The sequence below is a fragment of the Hyaena hyaena genome, unplaced genomic scaffold (genome assembly GCF_003009895.1).
Source record: "Hyaena hyaena isolate Hyena2069 unplaced genomic scaffold, ASM300989v1 scaffold_378, whole genome shotgun sequence".
Lineage (NCBI taxonomy): Eukaryota > Metazoa > Chordata > Mammalia > Carnivora > Hyaenidae > Hyaena > Hyaena hyaena.
This window is the reverse complement of record NW_024081009.1, coordinates 1,044,556-1,060,711: the sequence shown is the minus strand read 5'-3', so window position 1 is coordinate 1,060,711 and position 16,156 is coordinate 1,044,556. Positions and strand designations below refer to the sequence as shown.

The 16,156-nt window shown below is 45.5% G+C and overlaps 1 protein-coding gene across 2 annotated transcripts in view; it reads right to left on the bottom strand.

Annotated features, from left to right (window-relative positions):
• KANSL1 (KAT8 regulatory NSL complex subunit 1) overlaps nucleotides 1-16,156 on the bottom strand; it is a 180,676-nt gene that overhangs the window by 1,860 nt on the left and 162,660 nt on the right. For both annotated transcript variants that reach the window (XM_039250643.1, XM_039250642.1), the window contains exons 7-14: nucleotides 12,948-13,119; nucleotides 6,806-6,988; nucleotides 6,134-6,322; nucleotides 5,650-5,798; nucleotides 1,973-2,094; nucleotides 1,354-1,411; nucleotides 1,018-1,130; nucleotides 50-302 (exon numbers count right to left, since the gene is read on the bottom strand). In XM_039250643.1, the coding sequence (XP_039106574.1) occupies nucleotides 50-302; nucleotides 1,018-1,130; nucleotides 1,354-1,411; nucleotides 1,973-2,094; nucleotides 5,650-5,798; nucleotides 6,134-6,322; nucleotides 6,806-6,988; nucleotides 12,948-13,119 (1,239 nt within the window). The remainder of the gene's footprint in view (nucleotides 1-49; nucleotides 303-1,017; nucleotides 1,131-1,353; nucleotides 1,412-1,972; nucleotides 2,095-5,649; nucleotides 5,799-6,133; nucleotides 6,323-6,805; nucleotides 6,989-12,947; nucleotides 13,120-16,156) is intronic.

The following is a 16,156-nucleotide window of genomic DNA, read 5'->3' as shown; positions in this document are numbered from 1 at the left end:
ATTCTACCTGGCCACCCTGCTGACCCCATGCAAAGGTCGTGTCCCTCACCTGTTCATCCAGCGCCAGCTCTGGTGTGGAACAGCGAGTGTCTTCACTGGTCAGGTGTCGTAGAGCGTCCCTGGCCACAGGGGTAAGGGGCGCCGAGTGCAGTTCCGGGCTAATGGGGCTCCTCGGGGACTGACCGTGGGAGAACTCAGACAAAGAGTGGCTGCTACTGACATCAGGGGAGGCGGGCTGGGGGGTGGAAGGGTTGGCATTGCCCAGCTGAGGGGTCGTCCGGCCATCTGATGACCTGTAAGACCTGTACACCAACGAGTGCAAATATGAGTGCCTGGGTGATAAGGGATGACTTGTCTGTTTATTTTGGGGGGTTGGGGAGGAGGCGTGAAAAGAGCATCCCAACCAGAGGAGCCAAGGTAGACGGACACCAACAGTTCTTTCCCAGAAACCGCACACCCTCTCGTTTCTTCCCACCATCAGGAAGGGGGCGGGCGCCACACAGTAGGACAGTCATAAGAGCCCTGTGCGCCCATCGTCCCAAGAGAAGGCCATGGCTGAACAATGCCAGGGGCTAATCTCCGGTCCAGTGCCTAGTGAATTCCCAGGGAAGGGAAATCAGTCTAGACTTTGAAAACTGTAGTCAAGGAAAAAAAGCAAAAACAAGAGGCCTCAATCTTTCTACTGGAGAATCCTGAGGGCTTCTGCCACTGTTAATAATAAGTGCAGACAAGGTGGGTCAATTCTTTCACGTAGGACCACCACGCTCTGTCCCACTGTCCAACGGAAGGTTACCCAGGGTGAGGCTTCCAAATGGCAGAAAGCTGGCACCAGGAGAGCACAAAAGTTTGCCACAATCGGACAGCCATCCAGCACTCAGCAAGGACCCAGCCATGTGACTGCTCATGCCCTCGTCAGTTCCTCCTGAACACCAGGAACTTCTGTGCTCAGGGCCACTGGGCCCACTGCCTTGCCCACCCGCCCTTCACAGGCCTGGCGACCTGTGCCTGCCCCGTCACCTGCTGCCCCGCCGCTGGGGTGGCACACTCGTGGTCCACAGCCACCGAGCCCTCTCCATCTCCTCACACTTGGCATGTAGGGCGGCGAAGGCTGCGTCGGACAGATCCTCCACCTGCAAGAGAATGGCTTCACTGATCCCCTCTGCCCTCCAGGAAGCAGAGGTTAAGTACGGGTAGATGAATTCTAGAACCAGCCCCAGCGTTTACTAGGCTCTTCCCCGTTCTGGGCAGGAATACAATGAGCTTGCGCTTGACACCCACAGGTCTTGAGGCCCTTGGGGTGTGTGCACCCGTGTGTGTGCGCGTCCTTCTAACAGAGAATGGCCGTGCTGTTACCTCCTCATTCTCCTCGTCAGGACTCCCCTTCAGAGACCGGAGATCAACCTCCCGCCAGCTGCAAAATCAAGAAGGGACGATTGTGAGAGGGTCAGGCAACCGGGGCGGAGTTAGCGCATCTGTGCAAGGATGAGAGCTGGGCGCCTGGGAAGGACCCTGCCCTCCACGGCTCGGCCCTCGTAGCCCCAGAAGCCTCGGAGAGAGGCTCCATACTCCGATGCCCCAAGAGGACACAGGCTGGGACTGTGACAAACTCAAGCAAAAGGACGGTTTCAAGGGGACCACTGCTATTCTGTCCCAGATGACTGCCACCCTAGGAGAGTGCCTGTACGGGGCCGCCCAATTTCCTGCACTGTCAACAAAGGCTAGAAATAAAGACTCCTGTGAAATCCTGCTCTGATGCTGACAACAGACTCTGTATTGTCAAACAAACATGGCTTCAGCCACTCTGCGGCCTGTGGCCTGGTTGGTGCTCATATAATTAGAGAACTGCATATAGAAATAATTTCCCTCCTCTAATATGGTCTCTCAAGGAGAAGCCAAAACCTAAGGCTAGAACCCTAAACTCTGACAAGGAGGGAAAACGGCAAGAACAGAACAAGAGGGAGAGGGCCTCTACCTGGGAGTGAGGATTTCCTTGTATTGTAGTTTCTCTACACGAGTTGTTGCAGCAACAGACATCGGGATGACAATGTTGTTAATGTCGAATGAGCTCTCTCCCCTTCTCCTCCTCACTGGCTGCTGTAAGACAAAGGTGAGTTTAAAAGGGAGGCACAAATTTGCCAACAGCAAATCATAAACCTAGGACTTGAAATGCTGGATCACCAACGCCCAGGCACCTGGTCCTCGGGTGGGGGCTGGCCCTGTGGCAGCTGCCGTCTGCACCGAGGAGGAGGTCTCCCACTACAAAATCCTCAGGAGAAACAAGAGGTGGCCCTGAGGACCACCTCCAGCTCACAAGTCTCTCTGGTCACCCGCTTCCTTTATGGGCTCAGGTGGAAAAAGACTTCAACCGAATTTTATTTTATTTTAAAAATTTTTTAATGTTTTATTTATTTCTAGGAGACAAAGAGAGACGGCGTGAACAGGCGAGGGTCCGAGAGAGAGGGAGACACAGAACTGGAAACAGGCTCCAGGCTCTGAGCTAGCTGTCAGCACAGAGCCCAACGCGGGGCTCGAACCCACGAACCGTGGGATCATGACCTAAGCGAAAGTTGGACACTTAACTGACTAAGCTAACCAGGCGCCCCAGACTTCAACTGAATTTTACAGGGTGGACGTCCTGGGGTCTTGGGCCTAATGGTGAGGTTCTGAGCCCTCCGTATACACCTTTACCGCTTTCCTTTAAAGTCGTCCTTTCTGTTTCCCCCTTTTATCTGTCACTCAGACCCACAGTGACTCCTAAAAGCAATGCTCAATTAGGCATAGTGGAGACTCCTCAGGTTAGAAATGTGAGCTTGCTTATCCTGAAAAGACCTCAGAGGACAGGCCCAGCTCAACAGATCCTCTAACCTTGGACATCACAAAAGCACCTCCTCCTTGCAGATCTGAACTCTTCAGCTAAGTCTGTACCCACCGTCTGCTCAGCCCCATGTGGTTTCCCCTCTTTCTGTATTATTCTTGGGGAAGCGTTGAGAGCTTTCTAGCTCTCAGTGGAGCTGGATGGAGGGAAGGAGGGAGAGGACCTGGCTCCGTAGCTCAGACCCTTGGAGAACGGAGGTGTGCCTCTCCAGGAGGCCGAGAAGACTGAACGCCCAGGAAGAAGGACGACTAACAAGGACCCACTCTGGTGGAGGACTTGGTTTCTTCCACGGAGGAAAAAGTCCACCAGCTGCTTGTGCCCAGACAGCAAACACCACACCTTGAAACACTGGCAGCTGAGCGGAGAGGGGCCAGGGGCTACCAGGAGGATGACATGCCATCTGCCACAGTGACAGCACAGCCGGAAACAGCTGAGAGGCTGCACTCAAACCCAAATCCAAGCCTAAGTGTGATCGGCTCGGAGGGAAGGGGTTAGTGGAGCGAGATGAGGAAGAGGCCGTTCCCTACAACTAACCAGACTCCTGCTCCGTTCCTGGAGGGCTACAGGATTGATTCGTCCCATCATTTCTGGACATTCGGAGAATGTGGTAAAAGGCAGCGTTTCCAGCGCCAGGATTTTACTGCTATCACCTCAGATTACCACAATGTCTTTTTCACCTCAATTGCCTTTTCTATCAAATGAGAACAGATTGTCTTCGCCTCACAAATTTACAGTAACTGGTTAACCAAAATGCTCTAAGAGTTTTACAGATCTTGCCTGGCTGAGTTCTGTAGCTAAGGCTCAGTGACCTCGTACCCAAATCCCTGCCACCACCCATCTCCGCTGAAATGACACATCCCACTACAAGAAGTGTACCGTAAGGAAGTCTCAGGAGATTGATTTCCCTAAATCTTAGTCAAGAATGAATGTGAAGTTGGTGGAAAGGGGTGTTTGTTTTTCCTGAATCTTCTTGGACCTATTAGAAGCTTCAAGGAACAGAGATGGGAATGGACCAAAGACGGCCCCCTTGCAGTTTGTCTCACTGTCAAGCTTTGTACTATGAAAAAAAAAAGGGTTCAATAGGCTTGAACGCCCCCCTCCACCAGGCACTCATCTGCTCTGACTTCACAACTCTCCCATTTCGAGCCAGAGGTGCAAGACAGGTGACGGGGATGGAAAGTGGTTCCTCAGAAGCAAGATGACGAGTGCTCTGCCAGAAAAAATGGGGCTGAAGGTCTGGGGCCCCTCCTCCATCAAATCAGAACCTTCAGGAATTTCCTCGTTTTTGACCACTGAGGTGATGCTGAGGCGTGCACCAGCTTTGCGAGAGCAACCCCCCCACCCCCCCAATCCCTCCTGCCCCGAAGTTTCTCCAGTGTCGTCTCACTTCCCTACTTCATTTCCAAGATCTGGCCTACTATTCTTCTTAATAAAAACAAATACATATTCTTTGAAAACATTAGGCAGTGAGAGCCTTAAAGGTTAGCACAGATACAAAATTTGTACTCAATAAATAAGAAGAAAAAACGTCAAATGATCCATGCCTAAGTTAACATCCTCCAGACACACCAGGGCTGGCCCAGTGAGCAAACACCAGAGTCTCCCCAAGCACGGATCTCAAGCTTTAAAATCAGAGCTAGACTCTCTTTGAAATCATCTGATTGTCTGAGACCCTCTGAAGGATAACGGAGTTTGTGGCCAGATACTACACACCTATTTAGACAAAATTTGTGAGTGTGGGAGGTGAAGGGAGGAAGGAATGAAGAGATCATTTGGAAAAGATGATCTGATTGTTAAGAGCAAAGACAGAATAACAGGAGCCTGTTTTGTGGCTTAGAAGTTTCATGATGCCTGAGCCAAAGCACTGCACAGGGGGCCTCCGCAAGGCCGGGCCTCAGGCTTGCACTTGAAAGCCAGCTGAGTGGTCAGACTGCCTGGGTTTGAACTGCAATTTTAAGCCTCACAAGTCGCCTCACTTTATGCCTCATTCAATTTACTTATTAACCTTAGAGAGCCTCAGTTTCCTTGCCTACAAAATGAGAATCCTCAACGCCACTTACATTTCAAAGGGCACTATCAGAAATGGATGAGCTGCCACAGGTAAAAAGCATACAGAACTGACACAATGCACACTGTGGCTGCAGCACTGTATTACTACCATCTACCATTACTATTGCATTTACCACGTAAAGGGCCCCTCAGCAGGCACGAAGCAGCTACAGGCGCACCTGGTTGGAGTGTGTGTGCGAGCAGCACTCAGGCCGGCACGGCGCTGGAAAGGTTGCTGCCGCTCTGTGTCACCACAGCGAGTACTGCCGGTGGGCCCGCTGCACCTGTAATTCTGCTCTGGGTCCTGAGAAGCGAGGCTCTGCCTTCTCCCCTCCCTTCCAGGAACCTTAACATCAGTGCTGGGCCACCCACCAGAAGAGTAAAAACAAGGAAATGAATTCGCCTCCAACACTCCTAAGTATCTGTCCTCCATTTCTCCTCTCACGTTAACTTCTCGGACCCACAAGATTAGAGCTGCGGTCCAGCAGAGTCCCGTCTGAAACCCAGCCCCACAGATCTGGAACAGTCACAGACCTCAGCATCAAGCTTTCTACTATGAGAAACAACTCAAGGAAAATAGAAAGTCAAATACCACTACTCGGACTTAAAAATGGCACACCACGATGAGCTGAGTCCCCCCAAATCCCACCCTCTACCCTGTCCTCCAGAGCCACTTGGTAGATGTGGCTGCGGAGGGACTGTGCAGCCAACCCCAAGGTACTTACAGAAGTGCTGGCCGTAACCTGTGGGCTAGAGCTGGTGGGCGCTGAGGTGTCCGAGGAGGTGGAGAGTTGTCGCACCAGGGGGCTGTGCGGTGGATGCTGGGTGGCCGCCAAGTAGCTCGAACTGCTCATGTCTGTGTGGTGCTTCAACACTGCAGAAGTCAACAAAAAAACAGATACATGGCTACCTCAAATGGCTCTACTTCTAGCACAAGCTACAAATGCCAGCAATGCACGATAAAAGCAAAAATGCATTCTAAGCCTAGAGGATAAAAGGTGAAGCAAACTGGTTGACAGGAGGTGGGGGGCCGGGCAGAGGTTGCTGCAGCAGTAAGAAGTGACCTGCATTTAGAAGCAGTAGGGTCCCTCTACTCTGCCTTCCTAGAAAGTGAAGGACAAAGCTGGGGGCAATGAAGAGATGCCCAGGCTGCCCCAGAAAGCCCTGAGCAGGTGCAAATGCAGGTAGAGGTGCCGGGCCTGGCCCTACCTTCACTTCTCTCAGATGAATGGTCTCGCAATCTCATTTTGCTGTGGTTTGGGTCGTGCACAGGTGGCGGTGGGTTGAGCAAGCGCTCTGCTTTGGGCGCTGTCACTCGCTCCACCATAGGCACAGCCCCCACATCGTCTAAGTGCTGCCTGTGGGTCCTGTCAGGCCGGGTTTGGTGATGGGACAGCTCTGAAGAGGGGAACAGAAAAAGAGCTGTGAAATCTTCTCCCAATCTTTTCTTATTTGAGTTCCGAGCTCTTGAGTTCTCTCTAGGCCAATGACAGACACTCAGGGCAGCAGGAGAGTCCTCTGGGACCGAAGCATCTAGCAAATAATAGCACAATGGCCAGGATAGGCCAGGCAGCCCACAGGGCCCTCAAGCAGAGACAATGGACACAGCTACAGAAGATGGCCTGCCCACCCATGGACCCAGTGCCATGCCCCTGCTAGCTGTCCCTCGAGCGCTCTAGGTCTCGTCCCGAGCTGCACGGTGTCTGGAAGAGTTTTCAGAGTCCATCTGAGAACATCCGACACAGGTAGACTGTGAGCTGAATCTGTATCAGTCAAGTGCCTCTCCCAACCCCATCACATGCCGCAGCACAACGGTAACTGGAGAACATAAAAGGAATACAAAGAGAACGGAGGAAGACTCTCCGGTCCCCTTAAACTTACTAGCTGTTGTTAGGAAGGAGTTGACCAACTTGTGCCTGTCTTTACGAGTTGGATCTGGCAGGCTGCCTGGCATGGGCGCTCTGTGCTTAAGTGAAAACTTTTTGGGAGGCTTGATTTTGTCAAAAGGCTTGTTCTGCCACTGAGATTTCAGCATGCTCTGGAAGTGCAGGCTCGTGGGAACGTCTGTAAGGAACACGAAACACTGCAGGTTAGTCCAGCCACCTGGCCTCTGGGCCCCTCTCTCAGGAGAGATGTGCTCGCCAGTCACCCTGGTTCTCCCTCACACCGCTCTTGTACTTGCTGAGTGGCAGGGTGACCCAGCGGGGCCAGCACCGTCAGATGGAAGATCTGTTTATCTGAACTTTGCTGAAGGTCGTTTCCTTTATTCACAAGCAAGTCACTTTTGTCTTTTATTTTCAAGTTAAATATCCCCATCTAAAACACCTTTTTGTTAGATGGATCTATAATTTTTACCATCTGTGGCTCATCATTTCTTATACCTTTCCATTTTCTTAGTTTCATTTTTTATTTTCCTAACATCGTGTCTTTGAGTAATTTCTTTAGAGAAAATATTTCTAGACTAAAACCATTTTTCTCTCAGACCTTTAAAGCTATTATCTACTGTATTCTAACACCCAGTGTTGCAGAGAAGATGGAATCGAATTCTTCCTGAATAGGTGGTAGCTTTTGGTAAGCTTTGCAAAAACAAACAAACAAACAAAAACCCAAAAAAGAAACAAACAAAAAAAACCCCTCGTTGTGGCAATATACTGATTCTATAGGTCAACTGGGAGGAAATGCCTTCTGTGTGCCATCAATACCAAGCTTTTCAAGCCATGAACATGGCATATCTATTTATTTAGGTTTTCTTTAATTCTCTCTCAGCAGGGTTTGGCAGTTTTCATTTACAGGTCTTACACTTAATTTAAAATATTTATTTCATTTTTATGTAAGCACCATTAAGCTCCTTTTAAAATGACAAAACAGGTTCAGAAAGGTGAATTAACTGTTCGAGGTTACACAGTTTAGTAAGTTAACCAACATTCAAACTTAAGTTTGGGTAACCCTAAAGCCCACATCTTAGCCACTATACCATGGGACTATTCTTTGGCCCAGAGAACGGAGACGTTTAATTCTGAGGTGGAATGTGTTATTTCTCAAGTTACTGGCAAAGAACTGGAGAATACAGGCTATTTTTCAAGGGGGTTCTATATATGACTAAAATAGTTTCAGGGATGTTTTTCCTCAATGGGCAAGCAAACTCAGCACCAGACCTTATTTTCCAGTTCTGAAAACAGACCACTGGACCTAATAATGGCAGTCAAACAGATTAGGAAAACTACAAAGTTTTTAAAGATAATAAATATCTGCTATATGTTCAAGTACTGAGATATAGTCTGAGGACAGTGCTGTCTTCTGAAACTTTTTTGCATAATCATTCTTTTCCACACTTAAAAACAAATTCACTTATTCCAACTGTTAAAAGATATAGATCAGCCCCAGCAACTTCAAAGTTGGGGAGATCCAACTAGGCCAGGGACGTTGGATCTCATGGTATCCCCACCCCTCCACAAAATGGTTTGATTCCCCTCACCTTCCCAAAGAAAGTCAAATGTTTAAACAAAAGGATTTCCTATTAATAAACAATCAAGAATTGAGTTAAGGTATCAGTGGCAAATATTTTTTGCTCTAATTCAGAATGCTTAGGGAAAAGGGTGTGTAGGAAATAAAGCACTGTCCAGCGGCATTCTGAAAGCTGGGCCGAACTGGAATGTATAAAGGCCCCAGAAAGGGAAAAACACTCCCTCTATATCCCACGACACCCCTGTGTCAACGGAAGAATTGGCAAAGTCTATATAATGGGACAACAAAAGCCTAGTGATTTCATTTTTTCCTTTTACTTTCCCCAGTCATTGCTCTCCCAAACCTGAAAATTAAGCCAGGATAAAAGGAGGCAGGGAAATGAGAGACCTGATTTATCATGGAAACAGCAACAGACTGGAAATAAGTAGGCCTGGATTCACGTCCTAGTTCCATCAGTGAGTTAGAAGCCGAAAACAAGAGCCGGCCACTCAGCTGGGTTAGGCTTCACCTGTGAGATGAGGCAGCAGGCCTGGTGCTGGGCAGGTGGCATCCCAGCACACATGCTCTAGCTCTCCCCTTCTCTGCTGCAGACAAAAGTTAAACCATCAGAACACTCTTTCCTACTGTATCCCAAGACCTCAGATCCATCTCAAAAAATTAGTTAAATCCAGAAAGCCGCTATCAACAATAGTAAGCACAGAAGAGGACACTATTTGTTACTGCTAGACTAGACTGACTACAGAGTCTCTCAGCTTAAAAAAAAAAAATTTTTTTTTAAATGTTTATTCGTTTTTGAGAGAGAGAGAGAAAAAGAGAGACAGACAGACAGACACAGAATCCAAAACAGGATCCAGGCTCTGAGCTGTCAGCACAGAGCCTGACGAGGGGCTCAAACTCAAGCTGTGAGATCATGGTCTGAGCTGAAGTTAGATGCTCAACCAACTGAGCCACCCAGGCGCCCCCAGAGTCTCTCAGCTCTTAACATATTATGTCAGACTCTTCCGCTCCACACTTAAATCCCTTTCCCTCACTTAAATGCTCTGAAGTAGGAGCTGCTACAATGGGAGAGTACCACCCTGTGCCCCGGAGTTGAAGTATTAAGCAGAATCTAGAGCATTTTCCCCTATAACCAACCCCACTGCATGAGCAGTTAGAGATAACAACAAACTGCCGGAAGGACTGAGGCTGCTATACTTTGCTAGAAGTTTGCTGTGTGTCAACTGCTTTCGTATAAGAGGGAACAACAGTAAGGCAGTTGGCCAGAGGACTTCACACATTCCATACCTGTACGGTCAATTCTTCTCTGGTAAGTGCTATTATCAGAGAAGAGGGTGCAGATGCTTGACTAGGTCAATAACAGGAAAACAGAAGTGTTAAAACAGGAAACAAGAGGGGCGCCTGGGTGGCTTAGTCGGTTAAGCGTCCGACTTTCGCTTAGGTCATGATCTCGCGGTTTGTGGGTTCGAGCCCCGCGTTGGGCTCTGTGCTGACTGCCAGCTCAGAGCCTGGAGCCTATTTCAGAGTCTGTGTCTCCCTCTCTCTCTGACCCTCCCCTGCTCACGCTGTCTCTTGCTCTCCTAGAAATAAAAACAAAAACAAAACAAAAAACAGGAAACAAGAAACAGAAGGAAACTAGTATCATTTTAAGTTACGATTTACTCAGACAAAAGCAAAAGACCTTGACTTTACGCTCACCAGGGTCTGACATTCCATGATTCACTGGACTGTTTTGCTCATTACTATCCACCATTTTCTCAAGCACATTTTCTAGGGTTGTTTTGTAATACTCCCTTCCTCCTCCTGCTGGTAAAACTGCGGTAGCCTCCTACAGTCTTGGGAAGTTCTCTCACAGCAGCACAGATCATCATGGCCAGCAGGTGGCGCTCTTATGAAGACCAAACTCCACATTCTTTGCTCCAAGGTTTATACATCCTCTACACTTCAAGCTAAGGATTAACTGGCTTGATAAAGGGAGGTGACATGAATTCTACAAATTCTATCATCTCTAACCACACTTAATGGGAATGTCTGAGGTGTGGTCAACATGGGAGACAGAAGTCTAAAATGAAGAGGTCCAAGTGGTTCCCATCCTAACTACAAACAAACCGGTGCAGAAACATTAGTAAAACTACCTGAAAATTCTGCCATCTCTAAGTAGCTTCTAGACAACAGGCTGTAAAAGGGTGGCCCAGAGGTCATGTCTGGTACACGTATGTTTGACCCACACAGTATTATGCCGGCTGCTAGTCTTCACAGTTACTTACTATTCTACACAATGATATATGGGAGATCTTGGAGGTGTTTTCATAGAATAATGGTGCCCTTTGGAGCTGAGCATGTTTGTGGCCCTGAAAATCTTACTGTACTATTTGTTTGGGTCAAAGAAAAAATATTCCAACAGGAACAATATTAGATATGGTAACAGGGTCCCCCAGGTCAACCCAGAGAAAGTCTAATTCATCCATAGGCAAATATGTTCACACATCCTCTTTACTGGCTCGCAAGGAGATTAAATGACCGCCTCTTTTGTCTAAACTCAATGTCATGGTTAGGAGTTGTATGAGACAGGGAGAAAAAAGAGATCGACAAAGCATTTAAAGGCAGGCGGGAAAGTGAAGATGGTAAAGACCAGAGAAAGGAATTTTTCTTTATTTTCTCCCCCAATGCTACCTACAGTTGCTTGTAGCGGGATGGAGTAGGGGAGTGTAAGCACAGCACTATAGGTAAGAACCAGTCAGAAGGAAAAGAAAGTGTTGAAAGGGAACGGGTTCCTCCAAGTAGAGATGCTGAATAACTGGAGACATCAGGCAGTTGAGAACATGTGATTGGGGATGGGAAGGACAATTCACAACTGTATACGGTGACATTGTTAACAAAGAAAGATTACCATATTTATTTATAAGCTGATGTGCAGGGAGTATGGAAGAGACCTGGTCAGAATCAAGACTACAATTATAGACTATACTTCAGGTTTCTTTATTCAAATATTAGACCATACAGTTCAGTACTGTGAATCTTGAGAGAGTAACCCAAGAACATTTCTAAGTCTTCCTGGTGGCTGTGTTTGCAGTCAGAATCTAGAAATGGGGAGAAATCTGATTTTTCTTAATAACCTGCTTCAGAAGAAGCATGTTATATAGTGAAACAAAGGACAGGCAACAGACGACCCCAGTCTGAATTCTAGAACCACCTAAACTCATTAGCCATTTAGTCTGAGAAAGATAAAGCACAACCTTTCTAAGCCTGTTTCTTGATCTATCAAACTGAAGTTAACACCTTACAGGATTAGTGAGAGAAGCAAATAAAACCTAGTATGAGAGAGGTGCTTTGTAAACCATTAAGAACTATACAAATAAAGTCTTTAGGTATATGAGCTATAATCCAAATGCAAGAGAAGGTAAAAGCCAATGACCCTGGAATCTGAAGTACACAGGAAGATGTGTTAGTGTTTTCCCCTCATTATGTTTTAAAGTTTATTTACTGCTCCACCACTCCTGACCTAAAATAAAATCCTGCCTAGCTTTCTATCCATAATGGTTCAAGTTTTCTAAACATTATCACTCTTACTAGAAGTCATATCATAGCAGGAATATTAGATCATGCCCTTATAGTCAAGGGACTGTACAGAACAAGACCTGGAGCAATTACAGGATTTAGGTGGCCAAGAAAGAATTCAGTCATTTGAAGAACACATAAAGAAAAGGGGATTATAGTAAACCCATGTTTGACCAACTGTTAAATAGAAGAGGGCTTTCTCTAGGATGGGTATCAGTAATGATTATTTTTTACAAATAAAGTTTTAATGCAACACAGCCATGCTCCATTTGTTTACATACTGTCAACGCTGCTTGTGTTATAGTGGCAATGTTATATAGTTGCAACCTGGGCTATATATATATAGGAAGCGTGGCCTACAAAGTCCAAATTATTTAGCATCTGTCCCTTTAAAAATGTTTATAAATCATTCATGCCAAAAGCTTGGTTTTTTTTTTCATACCATCAAGTAAATCTTAAAATCCCACACTAATTCCTTAGACTCCTATTTCAATTACACTCCTTTCAAAAACTTGTACAGACTACCTTTGGGTGTGACGAAGGACAGAGTAGGGATAAAACATGGTTCCTTCTCTTTGTGTAACCACACCCTGCAAAGCCGGCACAGAAGCACAGTAATACATACAGCCCCAGTAGGAAGACATTCTCTCAGAGGAGTGCTGCCCTTCCTACTTACACCAAGGCACATAGACAATACATTTTAAAAAGATCTACTGGAATATAATGGACCAGGCTGCTGTGGCTGGAAGCAACTGTCTCTAGGCCCCACCCACAGCCACTTGCAAGGCTGGGAAATCTCTTTCCTGGCAAGTTGCAATCTTTTAGTAGCACATTCTGGTCTGGTGGATGTGATGCACCCTATTTGCAAAAATTCTAAGGGACTGTGATGAGTGAAACGGATTCCCTGGATAGCACGTAGGTTGTACCAGGATCTTGGATGACTTTCTTTCACTTTGAATCCTTTAAGTCTTATTTAAACTTTATATTCTGTGGCCTTCCTTACCATCTGGAAATGCTAGAACCGGGTGAACACAAGAGTCCAATTGGGAAAGGCGTTCCAACAGAGGGGCTTCGTAGTGAATTTCTGGGGGCACGGTGATGGTGCTGCCTGAGCCACACAGTGCGCAGGAGGGGTTCACGTCACAGCCAGAGCGCATTGTGCTGTTTCGGTGAACCTGTGAAAAGCCAAACAAAACACAATTCATTGTCTGACAAAAACCCAGCTCTCACTCATTATCCCAAAGATTGAAAAGATGCTTTCTAGATACCTGTATGACACTACTAATCAGAAATTTGATTAGTTAGAAGATTCTCTTTTTCCCAACACTCTAGCCTTCAAAGCAATTAACTTGTTTCTTCTTCGATGATGAAATCCATTTACTTGCAGCCCTAAGTGCTCATCTAGGTGCCAAACTTATGAGCTTAAAGCTACTGAAACTGTGCTGAGAACACCTTATAAAACCTGAACATTTCCACCACGCTGGAAGAGTAGTTGCCTCCTGATTCCCAGGTGGACAGGACTTGGTCTCTTCAGCAATTTCATCCACCTGAGGGCCTGAATAACCAATCACACATCTCCTGTGCTTTTCACAACTCCTTCTAAAGTCTTTCAGGTGGTCTCCAACAAAGTGACAAGTTTCCCCAGACTACACAGAACTCATTAGCTCATTTAACTTATCCTAAGATCCACTGCTTTAAAGTTCACGCCTAAGTAATGAAAATAAATTTGGTATGGTAAGTGTTCATACCCACAGTCTGTGTCATATTAAATCCACAGGGACAGAAATTATTCCCACTAAACTTCCTTTGTACACATGTGGGTAGGATAAGAAATAGCCTCTCCTGCTAAGTCCACAGTGAAATCTAAATCTTCAAAAAGACTTAATTCTGTTTAAAAGGGGGGGTGGGGGACTTTTTTTTTTTTAAACAATTTTATGCTCTGAGGAGTAAACTTTAGGACATGCTGAAGGCAGGATCCCTTAGGCTTTGGTGTCAGGGTAAATAAGTCCAGCATGTGCCAAATCATGATCCATAAAAAGTCACTTGGGCAGCAGACAGTTCTAGAAAAAAAGGACCTGCCTGTGGAACAGCACCATGAGAAGGGATGCTCTGAGCAAGGGTAGTATCAAAATCTGCTAGCAAAGGGGCACCTGGGTGGCTCAATAGGTTGAGCACCTGACTTCGGCTCAGGTAATGATCTCATGGTTTGTGAGTTCGAGTCCCACGTCGGGCTCTGTGCTGACAGCTCAGAGCCTGGAGCATGCTTCAGATTTGGTGTCTCCCCCTCTCTCTGTCCCTCCAATTATCATGCTCTGTCTCTCAATGATAAATAAACATAAAGAAAAAAATCAAAAAAAAAATCTGCTAGCAAAAAGGCTGTAACAACGGTAAGAGCTGCATTTAGGTTCAGCACAAACATCTTTTTAAAAAAAGATGTTTCTTTTTGAGAAAGAGAACAAGCAGAGGAGGGGCAGAGAGACAGCACAGGAAACAGAGAATCTGAGGCAGGCTTCTTGCCCTGAGTGCAAAGCCCAACATGGGGCTTGAACCTGTGAACTATGAGATCATGATCTGAGCTGAGGTCTGACGCTCAACCAACGGAGCCACCCAGGTGTCCCTACACAAACATCTTTTGAAAGCTGTTTGCCTTTACAGACATGTATAGGAGAAAGGTAAAGTGAGAACAATGTGGTCTTCATCAATATTCCCCAACTGCCTCCTTCTTGCCACCATGAAGATGGGTGGCATGCAAAGACGGGGTTGTGAAGGTTAGACTGGGTAACATGCACTGAGGTAAAATAATTCTAATAAGCTGCAATTGTAGATGCCACCGAAAAAGAATTATACCAACTGAACAGGACAGTACTGTGTAGACAACATTAACCAGTACTATTTTGGGAAAAAATATCCCTTGCATTCTATTTAATCAGGGCTGGCTTTCGGAAGAGATAAAGAGGTAATGAGAGAGAACATATGTTGACACAGACAAAAACCACACACCACACAGTAGATCAACAGGAGGATCTAGGTAATTAGTTAGGATCTAAAAATTATACCCAAATTTAAAACATTAAAAAGAGATTACAAAAAGATACTAAAATCAAAGTAACAAATCTTAAAATGGAGGTATGTTTTTTCCCTCATAAGCTAACTCATGACATCAAATAGCTCTCTATATGAAAAATGAACAACATTTCATTTTATGGCTAGTTTACCCTTGAGTCAAGAGATGAGGTATAGAGTAAAAATAATATAGCAAGAATAACAAAGTAAAACTAGAAGATTAAATTAAAGCTGAAATTGCCAAAAGAGGAAACACATGTTAGAAACTGCAAATTCCTTTTCTTTCTTCCTAAACCCAGGTGGGCCGGACAGGAACAGACCAATTAATATCAGGTAAACTGTAAGACTGGCTTAACAAAGAGAAAAAGGAATAAACGCAAACGCAGAAGAACTCAAAAAAGCACTAGTTAAGTGAAAAACTGGAAACTGTGTGTGTATATGTGTTATGCGTGTACACTTATGCATTTCTATGTTTAAATGTTACATATTTTTGTATTCCATCTAATAAGGGAATACTGTATGCATGCCTATAAAAAGGTAGAGGCTCAGACAAGTGTATTTCTTTGGTGACGGCTTTAACATTAAAGAACAGATAATCGTCTATACAATTAAAATGGCTGATACTGACACAAAGAAATTACAATTCTATTGTCCTTTGAGAAAAATAAAAATTCTAACTTAAAACTTGACTAAAGCTTTGTGCACACATATAATTCAAACATCTGACTTTTGAATGAAAACCTACAAAGGAAAATATTAATAAACAGAAGCTAGACGTATATAAAAATATCTTTAATACAATTTATTGAAAGATAAACTTTGAGCTCTTTTGAAGGACGGTTTGGACAACTTTAAAATTACTTCACTCACACATGGTTTGCATAAATCCACAGCTAGAATTTATCCTATAGCTATGCTTATTAAAGAACACAAAGACACACATTCATAAAGAAATAAAATGCCAAATTATATGCATGAACCTATTTTTTTTAAAAATCACAATGTATATTTTACAGTAAGAAAATAAATTTTAAGGGAAGCCTGAGTGGCTCAGTCAGCTAAGTGTCTGACTTATGCTCAGGTCATGATCTCACAGTTTGGGAGTTTGAGCCCCACCCTGGGTTCTCTGCTGCCAGCACAGAGCCTATT